Genomic DNA, 23,926 nt, shown 5'->3' with positions numbered 1-23,926 from the left:
CGGATCCGCCCAGCTGAAATTCGATATGGAAATCCTACAACTCAAACAGTGGGTCGAGGGCCCCACGCATGTAGCCGGACACACCCTGGATCTTCTTTTTACCAATATTGAATCAACTACCATAAAAGAAATCCTCCCCCTGTCCTGGTCCGACCACTCCATACTATCCTTTTTATTTAAACTTCCTGGCAAACCCCTGAAGCTTAGATCCACCCCTCTCGTCACCAATAGAGCCTGGAGACTAATTAACGACTCTAATTTTCAAACCCACTTCCTTGAGACAGATGTCACACTACTGGAAGACCCCTCTATCACTAACAACATCACCCTTTTAGATTCTGGAATTCGCCAAGCGCTAGACAAACTAGCCCCTATGCGGGAATCAAGGAAAAAAACGACCATCACGGAGAAATGGTATACCCCTCTCCTAAAAAGCCTCAAAAAGGAATGTCAAAAAGACGAACACCGATGGAGACAAACAAAAGACTCGGAAACTAGAGCAGCCTATGTCACCAAACGAAAACAATATTTTTTGGCCATTAGAGACGCAAAAAAAGCATACTTCACTCAACGAATTCATGAAAACCACAATTCCGCTAAAGAATTGTTTAAAATAGTGAAGGAGTTCAGCAACCCGTCAAGCATCTCACAAACCCTTACCCCATCAACAGAGGCCTGTGAACGCATCAGCACCTTCTTTGTCGATAACATTAACAAAATCTACACTACCTTCACCCCTCTAAACACTCCTACCCTGCCTGATAACCATGATGAACTCACCCCGACAACAGACAATTGCAACAACCAACCAGACCCAGGCAACACTCCTTGCCTAACCTCCTTCCAACCATTCTCGGAAGATGAGGTATCAGCAGTTCTGGAAACAGTTAAATCCGGCTCTCCCGCAGATCCCTGTCCCCATTTCGTGTTCTCCAAAATCTTACCGACACTCTGCCCTCTTATCACCAAACTCTTCAATAAATCGCTCATCACCGCATCTTTCCCAGAAACCTGGAAACACGCATCCGTGACTCCCCTTCTGAAAAAAGCCGGATCTGACATCTCCAACCCGGAGAACTACAGGCCAATTTCTCAGCTCCCGTATCTCTCCAAAGCCTTGGAGAAACTAGTCAATATACAACTATCCCGATATCTGGAAAACAACTCACTCCTGGACCCCTCACAGACCGGCTTCAGAGCCAATAATAGCACTGAGGCAACGCTGCTGGCAGTATCGGACAGTATCAGATACATTACAGATCAAGGTGGATCGGTGGCTCTGATACTGCTTGATCTGTCAGCGGCGTTTGACACCGTATCCCACGACTGTCAACTAAACACTCTATTGAGTAAAGGAGTGCAATCCACAGCACTAAACTGGATTAGATCGTTTCTTAGCAACCGTACCCAGGCAGTGCACATGGGCCAGTTTCACTCGAAACCCTGTCCCATCAGCCGTGGGGTCCCACAAGGGGCCTCGCTGAGCCCCACTCTCTTCAATGTCTATGTTTCATCTCTGGCTGACATTGGTAGAAAGTGGGGCATCGGCATATGTTCCTATGCCGACGACACACAGCTGATGGTGACAATGGATGACAGATCGGAGACGACAAAGAAAAAGCTACACAGCTGTCTCATCGAAATGGCATCATGGATGCATAACCATTGCTTAAAATTAAACACCGGCAAATCGGAGATACTACTGTTTGGAGGAGCAAAACTGACATGGAACGCCACATGGTGGCCACCCACATTGGGATCAGCCCCGACCCCAAAACAACACGCCAGAAATCTAGGTATCATCATGGACGATGCATTGTCCATGAAGGACCACATACGATCACTCTGGGGTAAGGGCTTTGCAATTCTCAAACTTCTGGCAAAAATCTTTCCCTGGATACCCCTGGATTGCCGACGCACAGTCACCCAAGCCCTCTTGGTCAGCCGCCTTGATTACGGCAATGCTCTTTTCGAAGGAATGAATGAGCAACTTTTCGCCCGCCTACAGGTTTTACAAAATCAGGCGGCCAAGCTGGTCTGCAATAAAGGCAAGCGAGATTCAGCATCCGCTTGTCTCCGGAAACTTCATTGGCTACAGATGCGCCAGAGGGCCACCTTCAAAATACTCTGTCATGCACACAGAGCTCTCTACAAGACTGGCCCCACCATCCTGCAAGGGAAAATTGACTTCTACATCCCCAACAGGAACTTAAGATCGAATCACTTAGCCCTTGCTAAACCTAAACGCATACACAAGACAAGAACAGGTGGACGCGCCTTCTCATACCTGGCAGCCAAAAGGTGGAATGAATTACCTGTAGATCTCAGACATACCACTACCTACCTTCAATTCCGGCAAAAATTAAAAACTCACCTCTTCCCAAAAAACTAAATCCCCCAGCATAGCCATCAGCAGTCTCCCTCGTTTCATAGCGCCGTGATATCCCATGGGATGAGTGTTGCGCTTTATAAATACTGGAAAATAAAAAATAAAAAAAAAGATGCTTGAGGGTTCGGCCACACGAGAGCTGGAAAATGGGTTAAACAGACAGCATTTAAAATAGTACTGTTTGAATGTACAATTGCGGCGAATGGCACTCAAGAGAATGCACTGCCCACTTGTACAATTGTGGTGTGTGGGCTTGACAAGTACCTCCACAATGGCCGAACGCACACACAGAAGACGTGCATCACACTGATTGTGTGGAATGCCAACCTTCTCAAGAGAATAACATTTCAAAGATGGCGTGCGAGGCATGGCGATGACACGCAGGATTAGAGATGCGGCACACTAGTCGTCAGTTACCTCAGGCAATGTCGAAGGAGTCACGCACGGTCACCACATGATTTGAATGGTGAGCGTGCAGTGCGAATAGTAACCAAATAACAAGCGCGCTCTGAGTAAATGACACAGGCACCAAATACCTCAAAGAAAGGCTGTAGAGATAGTTCTTTGTGGAGGATGCACCCAAGGGAAAGTTGCAACCTTAGTAAGCCACTCAAAATTTCAGAGTCGATGTGGAGCGAACACCGCACTATTCTCCGTTGAGTTTTAATTGCCACAAGAGTTGAATACGTTGGTGTGAAGCACTACCAAATCATCTTGTCACACGTGGATTATTCAGTGTGTTGTTTATTACTTCATCTCGTTGCCATAATTGTAAGGATGCTTCCGACATGTTATTGATGAAATTCCTTTATTTGTAGAAAGGATAAGTAGACAACACACCAGAAATGCAGGCGCAGTGCGTCGCAGTCAGCAGCTAGGCAGAAACTGTCAGTAGAATGAGCTGTCATTAGAATCAGCTGTCATTCTAAAATGCCAGTTGATTACATCACAATGCTGGTGCGAGGGGAGTGGGGAAGGGGACCTAGGAGGGACAAAGCTAAGGGAAAGGCAAAAATAAATATCAATACAATGCCAGTCAGTTGGAAGCTGACCAGATATCGAAAGGGGCATACTAGTTGGAAGTTTTTGTGACGACGTTGGCCTGGGCAGGGGTGCCATTGCGCACTTCCCATGGAGGGAAAACAATTAGGTAGAAATATTGGTGAAAATGTCACAAGTGGCCTCTCAGCATGGCAGCTAGTCAGATAGGAGTAAACAGTTTTAGAAAGAGAAGAAATTTACACAACCGTGTTTGAGCGACTACAAAGTCAAGTTCTCAATATGAATACATCAGTGTTTACTCCAATCAATGCAATGCCATGCAATAAACGTTAATGTCCTTAGATTCACACACGACATTAACAGTTAGATGGTAATGTAAAATCCTCCACTTTCTGAAGGAAAGAGTGAATTTTGGTTAGATGTTAATGCCCCACTATTTGGAGAAAATATTAAATCTGAAAAGTCCACTAATTAGTTTACCTACGTATATACTATTTTATTGGCAGAGTTAATTCATCCAGTGGATTCTCTTCCAAATTTAGCAATGTCTTAAAAGTTGGGGAATTGTCTGTTACCACTCAACTCTAAATCAGGCGGCTAAATATTAACCAGGTTTCATCTCAAGATTCGACTCGAACACACGTAGACGGTTGCACGTGTGAAATAATACAGATTGAAACTTTGTGAACTAACCACCAAGTAAACATAATTCCTTGAAGTACAGGATAAAGGGCCTACTTTGAGACATTGGGAAACCACGTGCATTACCACTATATAGGTGGAACTATAACATCTCCACAGAGATGGAGGACATATAACAATCTGAGTACATGATTAGACTGGACCTTGATCAATTAGAGAATCTCTCACCCAGATAAGAATATACCATTAGGGAAATTTGACTTCCTGACAGTATACCTAATTGATGACCTCTATCTGAACAATTAAGTATACCTTTTTGACCTTGAAATAATTCCACATTAAACAATGCATACAACCCCCTGGCCACTATACAGACGTAAAGAAATGTTTTTTTGGCCCTGAAGAAGGTGATATACAATAGTTTTTTCACAGAAACGTGCCCAGACCAGTTATTACTCATCTGGGAATCCTACCTAAGAACCAGGCAAAAGAGGAACTAATCAGTAATAATTGAACAGACTTTTGAATGCTAATTTTGACTCTTACAATCATGTTGAACAGTAACAGCGTGTAGGATCCCACCTACAGATGTGTATTTTTTTGTCAGTTTTTGTGTGGTATGGTTGATAGTATGTTTGATGAGAATGAAAGGTGAGAATGGAGGTATGATGGTTTTATATGGGGGTTTCCACAATTGAGATGCATCCGATGATAAGCAGTGGAAGCTGTCAAAGTAACTCCACAGTTTTTACTGTATGGCTGACTTACTGAAACAATCAGGAAATACTACTGTCTTGAGATATCAGAGCAACACACAGAGTCCCTCAGCTTTACAGGTGATGGAATGCTGACTTGAGAGCCTTCCATCTATGTGCAGCATGTGCTGGTGGGACATGGTAGGAATAGGCATTGTGTTGCCATACTGCGATGATGTCACTGTTGTATCGGATATGTAGTTGTAGTGATAGTTCACGCGCGTGTCGCCATGCTTAGTAATGCGGCTGCCATGGTTTGCTAGTGCCATTAATTGTAAATGTGTATGAAGCTTATATAGCGCATGACTTACCCTGGGGCATCTCCGCGCTTGCTTAGGGAACCCGTCCTGGTATTCCCCTGTGAGATAACCCTGGCAGGGTATCCACAAGGTGAAATCCAGGCATCCCACCGCGAGGGGCCGATGTGGAGATTAAGCAAGCTATTGCCCAGAGTCGCAGAGTGTGAACCTGTGAGTCGAGAAGGCACCGGAGCGAGAATTAACGAGTCCGTGGAATTATTGAGCCCAAGACCCGCCGAGGCGGGGAATTGAACCCTGGTCCAGGGCCGAACTCAAGCTCCAGGTTTGCCGCCTCTAACCCCTGAGCCACACTTCTCCACCAATTCTACTTTGTGTTTAAATGTAATCACACATTTTAAGAGTGACATTCCATTTTCTGCGGTTCTAGTTGCTGATCTGTTGTGGCTGTTAGTCAGTTAGTTGTTGAACCACGGAAGTGGAGGTCGCTAGAGGATGGGTTCCATCTTCGCACGTAATGAAGAATAAATTACTCACGACTGGATCACACTTTGTGGATTGTGCCAATTTGTTTGCGCCATGAATGTAACTGTCACTTCATTTTATCTTGGTCACCAGGCCTCCTCTCCTTTGGAGTGAAAGAGTCCACGATGGTGAATAAGGTGTTCACGGCTGTGAACATGCTGGTCCTGATGTTTGTTATCATCACCGGATTCATCAAAGGCGACCTCAGGAATTGGAGCCTAACTGAAGAGAATTTGAGGACTGATGCTGAAAAAATGAGGTAAAAAAGCACCAGAGCTCTTGCTTAATGATCAAGTCATTTAAAGAAGAAACCACTTCCCCATCACATAAAAACTCTCTGCTTGGAGTTCCTTCTGCTCCCGTGGAAGCCAAGGGTAAAAGGTAATGTTATGATAATTGAAATCCAAATATATTCCAGTTAGAAGTGTTGTTTCTTCAGCTGAGTAGTACATTTCTTAAAAAGGTAAAGTCCATCCAACAGTCGTCAGATGTGAAGTTTTTAATGTTGTAGTAAAAGTATGCACAGTTAGTTCAAGATGTCATAAGTGAGATACATATTTAGCCATTCATAAAAGCTAAGCAGCCAGAATTCAGAAGGGATACTGAAAGTAGTTGATTGAGTTTTCTAAATAGATACCAGTACCAGACTGAAGAAATAAAGCTTACCACTTTAAGCAACTTCTTCTATGTCATCAACAGAATAAAACATAATCTCTCCTGCAGAAATAGATACTGGGTGCTGCATGTTAACTTATACCCAACAAAAAGATATTTCTCCTGAATTAAAAGGTACCAAATTCCGCCTGCATCGGGAGACATAGTTGAAGGATTAGATGAGTTATTCCCAGAGCAAGACAAGGAAATCTTGTTGTGTAAGTGGGACTTTAGTCAGTCACAGGGGTGTCTACATGTGGTATAAAGGGGGTGGAGTTTGTGGTCTACTATCCATTCAAGATAGTCCATCGGGCATCAGTGATAAGAGGGTTAAAAGGTCTTCTGGCTCAAGAAGAATTGAATGATGTTGTCCATGTTGAAGCCTATGGCAGATGTTCTGGAGATTTATTTGTGGGTTACCAGACCAGTTGTCATAATGCAGAAGTAAGAATTGTGCATCAGAGATATTGTACAGCAGTAGGAACAAGCTTGAGGCATCCACCCCAGGTTGTATTGAAGATGTGAACGTGTTTTAAATTAACCATTAGTTCTCCATTTATAAATGCCAAATCACATTACAGTAGAGCAAAAATGTTAGGATTTTTGGAGAGTTAAGAAACATCTTTACTACAAAGAAATTGCGAGATTTTTTGATTGGCCAACACTTAAGGGATATCAGGAGCTTATCGACAATAATAGATATCAGGCTAACTGAAGATGTAGTTTAGCTACATCTATTTCATAATTTGGGACACATTTCTCTTTAAGGGTGGTTTGACGCTAATATCATCACATCCAAGGGCGGTGTGATACACTATTATCCATCACAGGCTTACAAAAGAAGTGCCTTTCTATTAGTGGGTGATATGGAGCTGGTTCTGCTGTTTGTGAGATATTGGTGATACATTATGACTTGTGGAAGGATTGTCCATTAGAAAGGCACCCTGTGTTTCAGTGAGACTGTAATTTTCTGCACTTCTATGTGAGATGTTTAAGGCTTCTCGCTTCTAATCCCACTGCCTGTCTTACTTGCAGTAACCGGTCATTGGCTGCCAATGAGACAGAACACTTTGGAGTTGGAGGGTTCATGCCTTTTGGCTTCACGGGCACTTTGGCTGGCGCTGCAACTTGCTTCTATGCCTTTGTCGGTTTTGACTGCATTGCAACAACAGGTGAGGGAGAAATGCAGAGGGGCACATGCAAAGAGCTTCTGAATGTCAAGAACTCAGTGTACTACATATTGCTTCTGCATATGTTCTGCTCTGAAAGCACCTGAAAAGGGGGAATCCAGATTGAGGGGTGAAATGTTCACACTGTCACTTGCAGGAAATTCACTGTGCCTGGTCATTCCAGCAGGTGAAGTACTGTAAGCTCATTTTCCCAAGGTAAGTGTTGTGAAGAAGACTCTACACGAAGGTAAGTCCAGTTCTGGTATTTATTGGATCTCCTCTTCTCATCACAAGTACAGCACTGCCTCTCATTTTCTCTGCAAGTTCTCTCACGCTCCTGTCGCAACATTCTAATGCAGCTTCTGAATCAACTGTAGGGAAATACCAACCGGGTAAGAGAGGGAGGGTGGAACAAGGGAAAGTACAAGGGAAAAGAACACCCACCAACATGTATGCAATGGGAAATGAAGATGAAGTTAAATGTAAACAGAAATCTATATTACAGGAAACTGAAAATAAATAAGTCAAGAGAATATAACAGAACGTGTCTTATATTTCACCTTCTCGGTCATACATCTGACTCTAAATCAACATAATGCAAGGAACACAATGGCTTTGGTTCATCGCCTGACAAGAATTAAAAAAAATGCAAAACCCAAGGTAATTGACAGAAATTGGAAGGTTTTGTTCAATGGTGGAGAGGTTATAGAGTTATGATTTATGTACAGGATTTCTAGAAAGAGAGAGGTTGAAAAAATAGGTCTGTGTATGCACAGTATGTTTAACAAATACAGAAGTACTTATTGGAGAAATTTTTTTTATGATGGTGTTCAACTGGGGACCCCACTGCCTTGTATAGACATATCTGGCACACACATATTTTCAAAGCTAGTTGTGTTAATAGTGCTTAGTTACCACAACAGACACCCTTTTTCAATCCCACTATTACTTCGAGTTCCCCAAGCGCAATCTTTGACAGGAGAAAGAGAGGGGAGACAGGAGGGAGGGAGATGTGAGAGAAGATAGAGGACTGTTTTTGTCTGTCTGTCTCCCTGAATCCGGCAGGGAGTGGGTTGGGATCACTATGTACTGTTCGTAAGAAGCTTGGCTATCTGAATCCTCCTGCCCTACAATGTTCTCGCAATACCTAAAGGTTACAACATATGTAAAGTTGATCATCTGAGGGGCAGAGTAGGGGGTTGAGATGATTTTTTGAGATAAGATTGGCTGTATAACACTCCAAAAAGTGGGTCTGGATGGGCCAGATGCACTCGTTTATTGCCACCACCCTCTCACCCCAGCAATCTGTGGCCGGGGCCTTAGTTTATCGACCCCCAGGGCCAGCAGGCCCTTTCCTCAATTCATTGTGCGATGCACTAACACAATTGGCCCGTAGGTACGCCCACGTTCCTCTACTGGGAAATTGTAATCTCTATTTGGATAACACAGAGGAGAAGGAAGTGACCTCGCTAAATGAAAGCATTTCTTCCTTGGCACTGTCTCAATCTGTGTTCAGCCCTGTGCATCAGGAGGATGCCTAGTGCCCACAGTGGAATGGTGTGAACAACTGGCTCACTATCTTTAGACCAAGATCGAGAATATTGAAGCCAGCCTCCTTCTTGGCAAGTAGCAGGTGGAGACTAGGGGAAACATGGCACACCCAAGTCCACACCTTGATTTCTCTAGGACGCTCGGCAGGTTTAACTCGATTTCCATGGAAGACACTTTCGCAGCAATCTGCAAAGGTCCTTAAGTCCGGCACCCCATTCCTAGAGGGAAGAGGTCAGGAGGTAAGGTGCCCCGTGTTCATCTGGGTGTAGTGAGCTGCACGACTCTCTTTAACATTTATCTCACCCCCATTGCTTTTTTGACGTAGGCCCTGGAAGCAAAAAATATTTCTTATGCTGAAGGCACCCAGATACTATTTTCCTGAGGCAGGTATGAGATGTTTCCAGATGAAAAAGAATAGAATCTGCTTAACAACGGTTTTTCGATGGCTGACACACCATCAGCTTAAATGTAATGCAGAAAAAACAGAAATACTCTCTTTTGGTGTTAGGGCACAAGAGCCCTGGCAGTCGTTTTGGCCTGTGGATGCTCCTCCTCCACTTTCCCAGGCGAGTGCGGTGAAGAGCTTAGGCATTAAGGTTGATGGCGAGCTATCCTTTTTACCTCAGGTCAATGCTGTGGTTGGAACTTGTTTTGGTCTGCTGTGTGTCTTAAAGTTACTGCGCTTTCTCTATCTTTCAGCAAGGAAACAGCTAGTTCAGACCTTAATAACATCTATTGTACTGTACTTGGGCCTGCCTGACTTCCTGATTTGGACATTGCAGGTGGTCAAAACACAGCAGCCCAGACTCATCTCCATCTGCCTTTGAGAACACTCACTTCCCCCTATCTAAGGGAACTGCACTGGCTTCCGATAAGGAAGAAGATCCTTTTTAAGACCCTGCTGTACATAGGGCTCTCCATAAGTCTGGGGCTGTCTATCTTGCAGCAAGAATCGGCTTTTATGTTCTACTCAGACGTTTGTGCTCTGTCAATCTTTTTCAGCCACAACTCCAAGGATCCAGCGGTCCAGGACGGGAGGCAGGTCCTTTTCTATTCTTAGGACCCTCAGCTTGGAACAAACTCTTTCTTGAGTTATGTAGCACCTCAGCCACCTCCCAGCTGCGGGTGAAATTGTAAACTTAGCTTTTTTAATCAAAATTAATATGGAGGTCCTTCAGTTGCTGGTCACCTTGGATGCATAACACCAGGGCACTCCCCGGAGTATTAAAGCGTTTTATAAAGGACCGTTACATTACATACATCTGGCCTGAGATATGGCAAATGGACTAATAGAGGGAAGTGGCTCCTTTGGTGTAGAAGGGGGCAGGACAAGGCCCCGCTATATTACCCGAGTAAGTTGCTTTGAAAGTGGTTCCACAGTTTATAGTGTTTTTCATCACATTTCTCCGTTGATTCCATTAGTTAGTTGTTCCTGAAGTAAATTGTCCTGTCACAGGGCCTGGGCAGATCTCCACTGTGGTATGTTGATAAAGGAATGCAGTTTTCTGCATCTGGTCTTAGGCAGCGCTCACACACAGCATTCGTTTTTGTCAATATTATTTCTCCACTTATTAGCAATATTTATGTCATCCTTTGTCTATATCAAAATTTGATACAGCTCTACATATGTCTGAAAGAGTGTGGGTCAGCAGAACAGATGGGCGAGTCAGCAGGTGCCCATACAGGATATTAGTCAACAGTCTGTAAAACACTCTGGTACATAAGGGACCTACCCCAGCGAGTCATAATCTGATAAGTGTGTTTTAAAGCCTTTCTTGGACCTCTTTTAATTGCACACTCCCTTTGAGTACCCGTGTACCACTTTGATAGCTTGGCTCAGAGTACTGTGATCTGTGATCCATTTTCTAGAGATTTCATTAAGTTCAGTGGATAAATAGTAAAGGGAGCTGGAGAGAAGAGTATGGGCTGCTGAAATCTTTTGAATATTTGCCACAGATACATTGAGCCCCGTCAAAGTAAGGCTCCGTGCTCTACAGTTAGTGCCTTACATTTTACACAGCCCTCCACCATGAACCAGCTGAGATTCTGTTATACTCAGCATTTTTTGTATTTACCTGAGCTCATTTCATGGTCAGCCTAGAAAGCAAAGCATGGTGATCTTCACCAGTGAGGACATACAATTGCAGTGTAGGAATAGCAAAATATCACTTGCAAGAATCTAACACATTTAACATAGTTATTCGTTTGTTTTTTTTTTATTCAGTAAGAGCTCTTGCTACAGCCAGAAGCCCAAGTTCGTAATGGATTGTGTAGGTAACAACATGTGTCTAATGTCCTGCGAACACCGACACATATTCTGTAACAGCAGGGCCCCTGGCACCATGTAAGGGTCAGAGGTAAATCTTAGGTATGGTTTCAATCTGATTGAAAATCAATTATTTTAACTGTGCTGAGCGGGTCTTGGACCTCTTGGAAAAAATGTGCTTTATGTACACACGGTTTAATCATGAAAAAGAATCATAGTGCATGATTCTCACTCAGTATAGTATCTCACATACAAAGCTTGTTAGAAAGTTTATTTAAAAGCCTTTGTCACATCAATGTTGCATCAATGCAATCAAAAGTAAGAGCAATCACAACATACTGAAAATCCAAGTAAAATGCTCCAACATTGAAAATATGTAAACAGTTATGACATGTGTCACTTTCTTAGGCCCTAGTGGCCCGCACACATACTGTTGAAGTAGCATCCTTTCTCTACTTCCATCTGGGTATACCCAGAAGTGCTCTGTTTGCTCAGTAAATGATGAGACAGCTGATACATTGTGTGGGCAGGAGTGAGATTATTTCAACTAATATCCCTTTCTTTTTCACCTACATGGGGGGGCTCAGTTTCTTCAGGAAAGACCAGGATCAGTGGTATTGGCTTAGGGTATTTGATCAAGTCCCATTCTGTCTAAACCAAAGAGAATTATGGACTAACTCAGAGCCCTTATTTTACCAACGGGACTGGTAGCCCGTAGTGGTGACTCACTGCATGTTGCACACTTACTGGGTACTCATACAATAAGCTAGCGCCACGGCCGGACTGGCTACTATTTTGCAATGCTGCTGAGCTGGGGGATGATTTCGTTAATAGGGTCCTGTGTGTGCTGAACAAAATTCGTTTTGCTTTGTTTATTTCAAAGCACACGCAGGTCTTCCTCAACAAAATCAGCCCCCACCGCAGTGAAATCAACCTCCAGCTCGGCAGCATGCCAAAACGCCCGGTAGCCCGGTGGTCCAGAAGTAACTCCATTCAATGGGACTTGGTGTACTTCATGAGTTCAGACTCCTGACTACGACGCGTGATAACAGTCCTGTCACCCATGCCACAATTGGCAGCAATAAACCCTGCAAGCAGATCCCACTAGCACCACTTCTACCATTCTGCAATTGATAACTCTGGAATTCCCCACTCGCTCATACACTTTGGTATGTGGAAGGTACACAGTCAGACAGCCTTAGTTTGATTTCCACTGTTTGACCCTCTTTATTTCCTGATGGAGCTACAATGTCACCTTCCAATGCTTGTTTTGCTTTCCGCTCTGCTGGGCACAACACCTGTCTCAATTGCACAAATCATTGCATACCCACTTGCACATGCCTACAGCACAGCTAACGTGCTTGTATATGCATTATTTTCTTCATCCATGTGCATGACTGTAGCAATGTAATGGTATTGTTAAAGTTAGAATGTGAAGTTAAGTCATAGGTAGATTGTAGAATGTTATTTTTTTAAATCAACAGCAGTTAAGATCTGGAGATAGAAGGAATGGGATAGAGGTTAAGGAATTATGCTTGTGCCTGCGAGAAATAAATACTACGACTTGAATTATACTTTGGCTATGCCAGGGATCATCTTTACAAATTGGCAATATGCGCCAATCAATCCACACCGCCTGCCAAGCTCTGGTGAATCCAGAGATCATTTTTACAAATTGGTAAAAAAAAAACAATTAACCTACACCACTTGAGGAACAGATTAAGTCACAAATAAAGCGTAAACAGCAATATATATATATTTTTTTGAAAAATATTTTTATTGCGAAAACATAGAAGGCACAGGTCCTCATAGCCTCTCAGGCCGATCGAGGGCAAAGATTATCTACATGCAATGTTCAGGGTAAAACACAGCCATATGGGCCCACATCCCGGAGGTTGGGCGGCGTAGGTTCAGAGCATGTCTCAAGTAATCATAGCCGTACATGAATATTATGTATACATCATTGTATCCCTGGTTTTTATATACATACACTCTCTCCCATGTCCTTTATGCAATCCCACTCCTATCCCTCTGGATAGCTACACTTTTCAATAAAACACAGTTTTAACATAGAACAAGGAACAAACCCCCGTGCGTGGCATCAGTGATAAAGTGCGTGAAGAAGTCAGGCTATCCATGTGAGGCCCGAAAAGATGCAGACATCACATCTAGAAGTAGACCTTCGGGAATCAAAGCAAATCACAGCTATATACAACAGGGAACATTGGTGTGCGTCTAGCAGGGCACTACCCCGGACCAGGGCCCCCCAACCCGTCTCCCTCCCCGTCACTCTCGGAACCAGACCCCCCAGGGGTGAACAACTCGGCACTGGTGGCATCAGAATCATCATCCGTCAACCCCTCTAGACACATCAACCTCCAGGCGAGCAGGTCATCCTGAAGTTTCCCATCACGGCGAGTGCGCTGCATATGCTTCTCCTCAGCCAGGGACCACTCTCTAGCATCCCTCAGCCAGAGGGATATCTCAGGAGCCCTCTGCCCCATCCAAGTTATAGCCACACGCCGCCTTGCCAGCACCAGTAATAATTGTAAAAACTTGTAGGACAGGTTCCTCTTTTTGGGCTTGGGTACCAGGGCCAAGAGACAATGAGGCGGATCCAGAGTGATCCTGAGTTTTGTAGCACGACCGATATGGTCCACCACCTCCCTCCAAAAGGTACCGACCTGCGGGCACTCCCAGGCTAGATGGAAGAATCCCGCCCTCTCCGCCCCACATCTAGGGCAGTTGTGCCGCCTATCTGCAGAAATGCGATTCAGAGAGACCGGGGTCATATATGTGTGGTGGACAAAGTTAAAGTGTATCAGCTTGAACCGTGCATTACACAAGACTTTCCGGGTCAGGAGCCCAATCCACTTGCGTTGTCCCGGCTCCAGAGCCATCCCCAAGTATGCCTCCCAGGCCGCCCAGGACGGCGCGGTCGGTGGGGTCGAATCCCGTCGCATGGCCGAGTACAACAGGGAGATCAGCCTCCTTCCTCTACCACACGATAAGAGGATGTTGAGGGGGTGAGTCAGCGGAGGAGCCTCCGGGAACTGAGGCCACGTTGTTCTAGCTATTTCCTGGAGCCCTCTGTAGTGCAGGTAATGCCCCCTGCTCAATTCAAAGGACTCTGCGGAGCGTTCAAAGGACACAAAGGAATCATCCGGGTAGAGGTCCGCCAAGGTCTCACATCCGCCGTTCCGCCACTCCCGGTAGGACATATTCTCCTCCATCCGGAGCACCGGGGCTAAAATCCACCCCGGCAGCTCCCTATGGACGGGGGCCCGTCTCAATACCTTCTCGACAAATCGCTGCCAAATTTCCGCTGTGTGTCGTACTACATAGGACAAGGCCTCATCTGCTCCCATTCCCTGCATCAAAGCCTCTCTCAGAGCCTTCTTGTTTGCTCTGCCCATCAGTAGTTGCAGCTCCTAGTTATTCTCATCAGCGAACCACCGTGCAGCTGGGAGGAGCTGTGCCACATAATAATAGAGGTCAAACCTCGGGGCCTCCAGGCCTCCTCCCAACTCCGGACCGCCGTGCGCAGAGCAACTCTGCTACGCCTGCCTGCCCAGAGCAGAGATGTGAGGAGCAAATCGAGCGTGCAAAATATTCGAGAAGGAAGCGGGCAGAGCGTATTTTTCAAAATATACAACATCCTGGGGAGCATCACCATCTTGGCGACCGCCAATCGTCCCATAAGGGAGAGAAGAAGCGTGTTCCAGAAGGACACTGAGTGGTGAAGAGTCCTGAGCACTCGGTTGGCGTTGCGAGCCAGCAGGTGCTCATCGGTTGAGGCCACCTGAATGCCGAGATAGCGGAACGCCTCGCATTCCTATCTCAACCCCAGACACGGGGGATCCACGCCCGGGTCGGCAGCACAGTCCGCCAGCGGGAAAATCAAAGATTTACTAAGGTTGACACGCAATCCAGAGGCTGCGCCAACGCGGTCCAAAATCCGCATCAATGCGGGAAGCGAGTCACCGGGGGACGTCAAATTCAAATTCAAGCATCGTCGGCATAGAGGGAGATCACGTTTACGGTATTGCCCACCCTGATGCCCCACAGTTCCAACTCGGCGCGAACGGAAACCGCCAAGGGTTCTATCGCCAGAGCAAACAGGAGCAGGGAGAGGGGGCACCCCTGATGAATGCCCCTCCCCAGGCCCATTCCTCAGAGCGGGCCGACCCAAGCCGAACTCTCGCTCGGGGTGCCCCATAGGGCACTCGGATCCAATTACAGAACACCGGCCCGAACCCCGTCCTCTGGAGCATCTCCAGTAGATACCCCCAGTCAAGCGTGTCAAAAGCCATAGCCAGGTCAATTGACACCAGTACATCAGAACCCTCTCTCCCACGTACCTCGTGGAGGATATGATTCAGGCGACGCAAGTTCATCGCCGTATTACGGCCAGGGATAAACCCACATTGGTCCGGGTGGATCAAGTGGGCCATATGCGGGGCTAGGCGAGTGGCCAATAGTTTAGTGAGGATCTTTGCGTCCGTATTAATCAGGGTGATAGGCCGGAACGCTGCGGGGTCACACCCGTCCCCACCCGGTTTCAAGATCATGCAGACCACTCCCTGGTTTATAGTAGGCGGAAGAACGCCAGACTCCAGGGCTTCATTATAAACCTGCACCAAGAGGGGGGCCAGGAAATCCCCGAACAAGTGGTAAAATTCAGCGGGGAAACCGTCCCCGCCTGGGGTCTTAGCCTGTGGCAAGGCAGCTAACGCAGCGCTGATCTCACGGAGCGTCAACCCCGCATCTAGTTCCTCCGCCGCTTCCCTCGATAGGGTCTGGAGACCCAAGTCCTGAAGATAGGGCTGATAAGAAGCCTCCGTGATCGAGGGGTCAGCTGCATATACAGTCTGCAGGTGGGATCGGAGGACCTCAAGAATAGCAGACTCCGAGTGCACCATATTACCATTTGGGGCCTGTAGGGCAACTATCCTCTCAGGTGCGAACTCCCGTCGAAGGATCCAGGCCAGTAGTCGGCCAGATTTGTCACCCTCGCGGTGAAGACGCTGTCTGTACTGACCCAAAGTGTATTTATCGAGGCGGTGAGAATGTCATGCGCAGACACCTGGGCCGCCTTCTCCGCCTCCTGATCCGAGTGTCGGGATCTGGTCGAGTCTGACAGTGCCGGAGCACGTCCTCTGCATCCTGTAAGTCAGATAGTAGCTGTTTCCGGACCCCATATGTGAGGACCATACAGGCTCCGCGTACCACCGCCTTCAGGGCCTCCCATCTCGTGGAGTAGGGTAAATCACCACTCCCCAGTTCAAATCTATGTAGTCTGATAGGGCAGTCGTCACATGGTCTCTTCCCACCTGGTCCTGGAGGATGTCCATCGGCATCCGCCAGGTACGGGGACGGGTAGCCTGATCAGCCCACTGTGCCATGCATGTCACCGGGGCATGATCCAACAGATATCGGGCCTAGTGTGTAACCGTCAAAGTAAGAGACGGAGCAAGATTGGCCGCAAGGACGCGGTCCATTCTACTATGGGTTCCGTGCGTCGGGGTATAACAAGTATATAGCCTCTGAGTGGGGTGGCAGTTCGCCACACATCCACAGCCCCTAAGTTATGCATGAATTCCTGAAGGCGTGCCGTCATACGCGGCTTCGTGCCAGAGCGAGGGGGATGCCGGTCCATATCAGGGTCCAATACGCAATTGAAATCCCCAAACCAGAGGAAAGGAGCATCTAGGTCCGAAACAACGAGATCCTGAAGGCGGGAGAAAAAGTTCGGGTCATCGATATTCGGTGCATAGGAGTTCAAGAGTAAGAATTCCCTGTCATCTAGCCTGATCCGCAACAGCAGGTACCTGCCTTCAACGTCTGCTTCAACATATTGAACAGCACAGGGAATCCCAGGTGCCACCCAGGTAAACAGCAATATTAAGATGAAGCTAAGCGTTAAAGTAAAACCACTTCAAAACTGAAATGAATGCATTTTTGGCATGCTGCTTTTAATTTTTCTTATTGTGCAGAGATTAATAAAACCTCCAGTGAAGGCAATATTAAAATCAGGGACCAAATAATGTAAGACCAACAAAATCATGATGTTCATCTTTAGGTCAGGCAGATTTCCATCTATGGAAGAATCCATTTTAAATACAGTTAGGTATCAAATATATACCAGAGCAATTGGAATGTTATCATAAGACAAGAAATATGTCTAGAAACCAAATAATAAATGTATGCAATTTCTTTTAAATATGTCAAATAGAGAGATTGAAGGTAACAATTTAATTGCAACAAATATGCACATGTATAAACTATATATGGATAATGAAGAAAATAGTTCAAGCATGATTTATTGAGGCCTATACCGTAACAGACCAGCAGATCCTTGTGCAAAGATGAGAAACAAGCATTTACAATGCAATAGGTCTCGCAACTGCGAGTTTTGGAGCTATTGGCATTGTAAATGGCAATGCCTTTTACAATACCACAAGCAAAACCAATTGCATTGCAGAGCACGGTGTCTGTAAAGACGGCGCCACGCTTATTAAAGTTAAAAAAAGGAAAGAAAAACAAGCGGCGGCATAAGGTAATCAAAATAAAGCTGACAAAATTCTTCTTCACAAGCATATGTTGCATTTAAATGGCCTGAAGCTTCAACTCCCTGATGGGGCGGCCTCAGCCTGTGGTGGGCCTCCCTCAGCCCCGGTCTAGGGCAGGGTAGAATGTCAGATGGAAGACGGTGAAAAAAGTTAAAACAAGCATTTGCAATGCAATAGGTCTCGCATTAGGAAATTTTGAGCTATTGGAATTGTAAATGACAATTTTTTTATGTATGTGTTGGTTTTAAAAATAGCTAAATTAATAGCTTTGTCATTTACAATGCCAATAGTTTCAACTTTCGCAAATGTGACACTGTTGGAACTGGGGTAGCCTGGCCTAGGGCAAGACTAGCATACAGAGGCACAGTGTAAAGGTTGCAGACCACCCAAAAGTAAAGCCACGCAATAACACTCAAAAAGAAAACGCTACACCAAAAATGTGGGAAAATACGTACTGTTTTATAAAAATAACATATTCTTTGTGGTCAAAATTTACAGTTTATGACATTTCAGGTTATAGTAGTTTCAGCAATTAAACCTCGTAACTTCTAGCAATTTATCAGTTTGACTCCCAATTACATCTCATTCAGTTGTCTAAAAATCAGAAAAATCCACTTCCAAAGATGACCAACAATACAGTACACTTTTCAGTAGAGTAATAATTACACTTTCAATTGGTTATCTAAACTCAAGGTTCAGCATTAATTAACCATCTCATCAGGCTCTAAAATTAGCTTCAATAGGTTACTACACAGTGCCCAATACTGGTCACCCACAGCACCAACCTCCCTCAGTGTTAACTCCTGGCAGTTGACTTATTTGCTCAGACTACCATCCAAATGATCTAAACCAGGCTCCACAATTTCCCTCTGTAGATTTCCTCCACCTCCACTGTGAGATTATAGCTGACACTTCTCTGGCATTGAGGTAGCTCCAACTCTAGAAGGAACTCTCCACTCCCTCCTTCGTGAAGAATTGTTCCCCGCCCCTTCAGGTGACACTCCTTACTTGTGGCAGAGTTATCTGCGATGTCAAGGGGAAGAACCTGCTTCACAGGGGCAGAGGAGGACTCAGCACTGATGTCGAACACCAGCCACTCGGTACACTTTCCTCTCCTCTCCCGCTCGCGCTGTATTTACTGATAGCGCTCAAGCGGGGAGAGAGATCACAACAAAAGATTGGCGGCTGGGCTCCTCTGTATCCCCTCTCACTCGCACTCGCCTTACTGTGGAGCGCTTGAGCCGACTAGAGGATTTAGCGCTGCCTCAGCGGCCAGGGAAACTCCCGGCGTCTCTTCACGCAATCGCCGATGGTCGCGCTGATCTCCCGGGCATGCGCGGAGCTCTTTTACAACTCCGCCTCCGCTCCCATGAGTCGCGCTGATCCTCGGAGCCTGCGCGAGGCCCTTGCCAGACACCCCGCCTCACAGGACCGACGCTACACTCCTGGGCCTGCTCGATCCTAGGCCCCTCCTGTCTTCAGAAGCGGACGCGCTCAGGACATGCGCGGAAGCGCTTCCTTACTTTCCAAGCCTTGGGGTTTTGACGCTGACGCGGCCGGTGCCCCCGGGGTCCTGCAGACGGCCAGAACAGCGCCGCTCCTCTCACTCAGTCACTTCCCTCACCTGGCTCCAGGGGAAGTATACTCTCGAGCGGCGCACTCGCTCCCCAGGTCGATATGGCTCCACAGACACACGTCTTCACCAGAGCACATCAAGGGAACTTCGGCCAAGTCACGGGGCTCACAGCTGCTCTTCAACGCTGGTAGGTGCAGCGCTGGGAATTGGAAGTTAGGGATACCCTCTAATAAGAGCGTCCTGACAGGGTTCACTGGGCTCAGATTTAGAAGGGACTTCCTTCACAAGTAGATCGATTTCCTTATCAGCAGAAGATGATTGGGGAGGGATTGGTCAGAGGCTGAAGGGGGAACGTTTCCCTGTAGTGACTGTCTGTCACAAGGACAAACTAGCTGCTCCCAGTGCGTCCACCTCCTCTCACCACTGCCTCACTCCTCCACTCTCTGGTCAGCACAAAATGGCTGCTGGTCACTGGCCTTTTATAGAGTGGCCTGAGACCTCTGGAAGCCACTAGATGTTTCTGGAACCTTCCTCATATTAGCCTATGGGCCAGTTCCCCTGGAATGTCCGTTATGGCAGTTGGTGGACACCGTTTTAGATTCCTGAGTGTCCCTAGATTTTCCAGGAGCATAACTAGGCCTCACAAAATATGAGGAGAAAATGGCGTCATAGTCAAGGTTACACCTAGCCCCCTGACAGCACTGAAAAATTCCTGGTGGTTATATAAAAATAAAAATAGAAACTCTGGGAGGCTAAGGGGGACAAAAATAAATAATGATGGTTAGAACATCCCCAGAAGCAGACAGGTCTAACACGCGTCCCCCCCAGCTGAAAGTGGGGAGAACTACCCAACCCCTTGGGAGTCCTCATCACTAAGGCGGAAATACCTGGATAGACCGTCTGCATTGGCATGGCCCGATCCAGGCCGGTGTTCCACCCTAAAGTCCATTCCCTGTAGGGAGATGGACCACCTTAACAACTTGGGATTTTCCCCCTTCATTTGCATCAGCCAACGAAGGGGTCGGTGGTCAGTCTGAACCAGGAAGTGTGAGCCAAAGAGGTATGGCCGCAGCTTCTTCAGAGCCCAAACCACCGCAAAGGCTTCTCGCTCAATGGTACTCCACCTCCGTTCCCTGGGGAGTAGTCTCCTGGACAGGAAAACCACGGGTTGATCCAGGCCCTCATCATTTAGCTGCGATAACACTGCCCCAATGCCATGTTCTGACGCATCTGTTTGGACAATGAATTCTCTAGCAAAATCAGGGGCCTTGAGAATTGGAGCGGAACACAATGCTTGCTTCAAGGTCATGAAGGCTCGCTGGCAAGCCTCCGTCCAGACTACCCGTCGGGGTTGTTTCTTGGAAGTAAGTTCAGTGAGGGGTGCCACAATGGTACCATACCCCTTCACGAAGCGACGGTAGTATCCAGTGAGGCCCAGGAAGGCTCGGACCTCAGTTTGAATCTTGGGGGGCTCCCAGGCTATGATAGCCTCAATCTTTGCCTGGAGGGGCTGCACCGACCCTCTGCCCACCAAGTGGCCTAGGTACACCACCGACCCCTGCCCAATCTGACACTTGCTGGCCTTGATTGTCAAGCCAGCCTGTTGTAGGGCATGAAGAACAGCTTGCAAGTGCTGTAGATGGTCCTCCCAGCTGCTACTGAAGACAGCAATGTCATCCAGGTAAGCAGCAGAAAAAGTTTCCATACCAGAAAGGGCCTTGTTCACTAGCCGCTGAAAAGTGGCAGGGGCGTTCTTGAGCCCAAAGGGCATCACACAGAACTGGTAATGTCCCTGAGGTGTAGAGAAGGCTGACCTTTCCTTCGCCCCCTCGGTAAGGAAAATCTGCCAGTACCCTGAAGTTAGGTCAAAGGTACTTAAGTATTGGGCAGCTCCCAGCCGGTCGATAAGTTCATCCGCCCGTGGGATGGGATGTGCATCAGTCTTGGTTACTGAATTTAAGCCTCGGTAGTCCACACAGAATCTCAATTCAGGTGTGGTGCCTGGTGGGGCAGCTTTTGGTACCAAAACCACCGGGCTAGACCAAGGGCTACTAGAAGGTTCAATCACTCCTAGCTCCAGCATCTTGGCGACTTCACTCTTGATGCTGGCCTTCACCTTGTCCGACAGCCGGTAGATCTTAGACTTCACAGGTGGGCTGTCTCCTGTGTCCACATCATGGGTACACAGGTGGGTCCTACCCGGAACAAGGGAGAACAGAGAAGAAAATCGCTCCAGGATCTGGCGGCAATCTCTCTGCTGTTCAGGAGTCAGGGATGGTGAGAGAATCACTCCCTCCACCGACCCATCCTTTTCTTGGGACGAGAGAAGATCAGGGAGAGGTTCGCTTTCCTCTTCCTCTGCTCCATCGGTCACCATCATTAAGACAATCTCGGGCCTCTCATGATGTGGTTTGAGGCGATTGGCATGCAGCACCCTGTGGGGCTGCCTCGGGGTCTTAAGATCCACCAAGTAGGTGGATTTACCCTTTTTCTCCAATACCTCAAAGGGGCCTGTCCAACGGTCTTGGAGGGCATTTAGCTCTCCAGGTTCCATCACCCACACTTTTTGTCCAGGCTCCAGTTCCACTGGGTGAGCGTTGTGGTCATACCACTCCTTCATAACTGCTTGGCTGGCCTCCAAGTTGTCTGAAGCTTGCTTCCACAACTTAGCCATTTGGCTCCGGAAGGCAGCATGTAGCTCACCACGTCCTGGGGAAGCTTCCTGGGAGTCTGTTCCCATCCGTCTTTCACCAGGCTGAGAGGTCCCCGTACAGGGTGCCCATACAAAAGTTCGAAGGGGCTGAAGCCCACTCCCTTCTGTGGCACTTCCCTATAGGAAAACAAGAGACAGGGTAGGAGGACGTCCCATTTCCTCCGCAGGCTCTCAGGTAGACTCCTTATCATACCTTTCAAGGTTTTATTAAACCTTTCCACAAGACCATTGGTTTGTGGGTGGTAAGGAGTGGTTAACCGATAGGTAACACCGCACTCCTTCCACATAGCCCGCATGTATGCTAAAAGGACGTTAGTCCCCCTGTCGGACACAACCTCCTTGGGGAAACCCACTCGGGTGAAGATCCCCATCAGGGCCCTTGCCACTGCGGGTGCAGTGATGGTCCTCAGAGGAATTGCCTCTGGGTACCGTGTGGCATGATCCACTAAAACCAGGATGAACCGGTGACCAGCTGAAGTTGGTGGATCCAATGGCCCTACAATGTCGATGCCCACCCTCTCAAAGGGGGTGCTAACGACAGGTAGTGGTTCCAGGGGAGCTTTTAGCTTCACCCCTGTTTTCCCACTGGCTTGGCAAGACACACACGTCCGACAATATGTATCAGACGCCACTTTCATTCGAGGCCAGTAGAAGTGGGGGACAAGCCGGGCAAAGGTCTTGTCCTGTCCTAGGTGTCCTGCCAATGGTATCTCATGAGCCAGTTCCAAAAGAAAGGCTCTAAAGCATTGAGGGACCACCAAGGCCCTGGATGAACCATGTCCAGGTGCCTTTGGCTCACTGTAGAGGAGTCCATCCTCCCAGTAAATCTGGTAGCTCCCTACAATGTTTCCTGCTGCCTGGGCTTTGGCCTGTTGCCGCAGCCCCTCAAGAGTAGGACACTCCTTCTGAGCTTTGCAGAACTCTTCCCGGGAAGGACCTCCCTCCACATGCCATTCAGTAGGGATGGGTAGGTTCTCCAGGGAAGCAACATTCTCCCCTGTGGACTCCAGTTCCACCTCTGCAGGTGGCCCGTCTGTCTCACGAGGTGGAGATGCCGAGGCAGGGTCCTCCGGCCTCCTGTCCTTCTCCTCTCTGGCAGCCGGCTGGGCCATTGTTCCAGGCTCCAGCGTAAGTGAACTCCCCCTTCGGGCAGTCGCGGACCTTGTGCTGACACAAGTCCAGTCAGGGGGTCCCAGCATCTCAGAGTGAGTCTGGTACTCCACCCTCCTCCAAGCATTGTGCTCCATATCATTCCCTAACAGGCAGTCAACAGGCACGGCAGGGCTTACGGCAACTCGAAGTGGACCTGCAACCCCTCCCCACTCAAAGGGAACCTCGGCCACAGGGTAGTGGCCCAATCTGCCGTCAGCCATCACGGCGGGATGGAGTACATCTGGGATGACCTGCTCTGGAGACACCAGCTGACTCCTTACCATAGTCATACTGGCTCCTGTTTCTCTCAGAGCCTCCCCTCTACGGCCGTTGATGGTGACCCACTGCTCATACTTGATAGTATTAGAGGGCAGTTGGGTCTTTGGCACCATCTCCTTATCACCCAGGGACACTAAAGTGACACCCGCCCGCTCCCCTCCGTTACCCAAAGGCATCTCCTCCCCGAGCACTACACTAGTTATTGCCGGGGTTTTTCCTCCAGTGGGAGGGGGTGGTCTTTTTGGGCATCTCACATCTCCTTCATAGTGTCCCACACCACCACACTCAAAACAATGAACAACCCTTGGCTGCTGGCTTTGGCCAGGGTTAGGGTTGCGAGGGGGGTTACTCTTAGGGATGAATCCTCTGCCCCTTCCTTGCGAAGTATTTTGTGGACCTTTTGAGAACTCCCTCTTATTATCCC

At 47.5% G+C, this 23,926-nt stretch overlaps 1 protein-coding gene across 1 annotated transcript in view; it reads left to right on the top strand.

The window, feature by feature from the left end:
* Nucleotides 1–23,926, top strand: part of LOC147702618 (cationic amino acid transporter 2-like) — a 168,522-nt gene that overhangs the window by 58,335 nt on the left and 86,261 nt on the right. The window contains exons 4-5 of the mRNA XM_086928813.1: nucleotides 5,664–5,829; nucleotides 7,260–7,396. Coding sequence (XP_086784939.1) covers nucleotides 5,664–5,829; nucleotides 7,260–7,396 — 303 coding nt within the window. The remainder of the gene's footprint in view (nucleotides 1–5,663; nucleotides 5,830–7,259; nucleotides 7,397–23,926) is intronic.

This window comes from Lissotriton vulgaris, chromosome 7 (genome assembly GCF_964263255.1).
Source record: "Lissotriton vulgaris chromosome 7, aLisVul1.2, whole genome shotgun sequence".
NCBI classification, from domain to species: domain Eukaryota; kingdom Metazoa; phylum Chordata; class Amphibia; order Caudata; family Salamandridae; genus Lissotriton; species Lissotriton vulgaris.
Note: the sequence above shows the minus strand (reverse complement) of the source record. Positions and strands in the feature narration are given on the sequence as shown.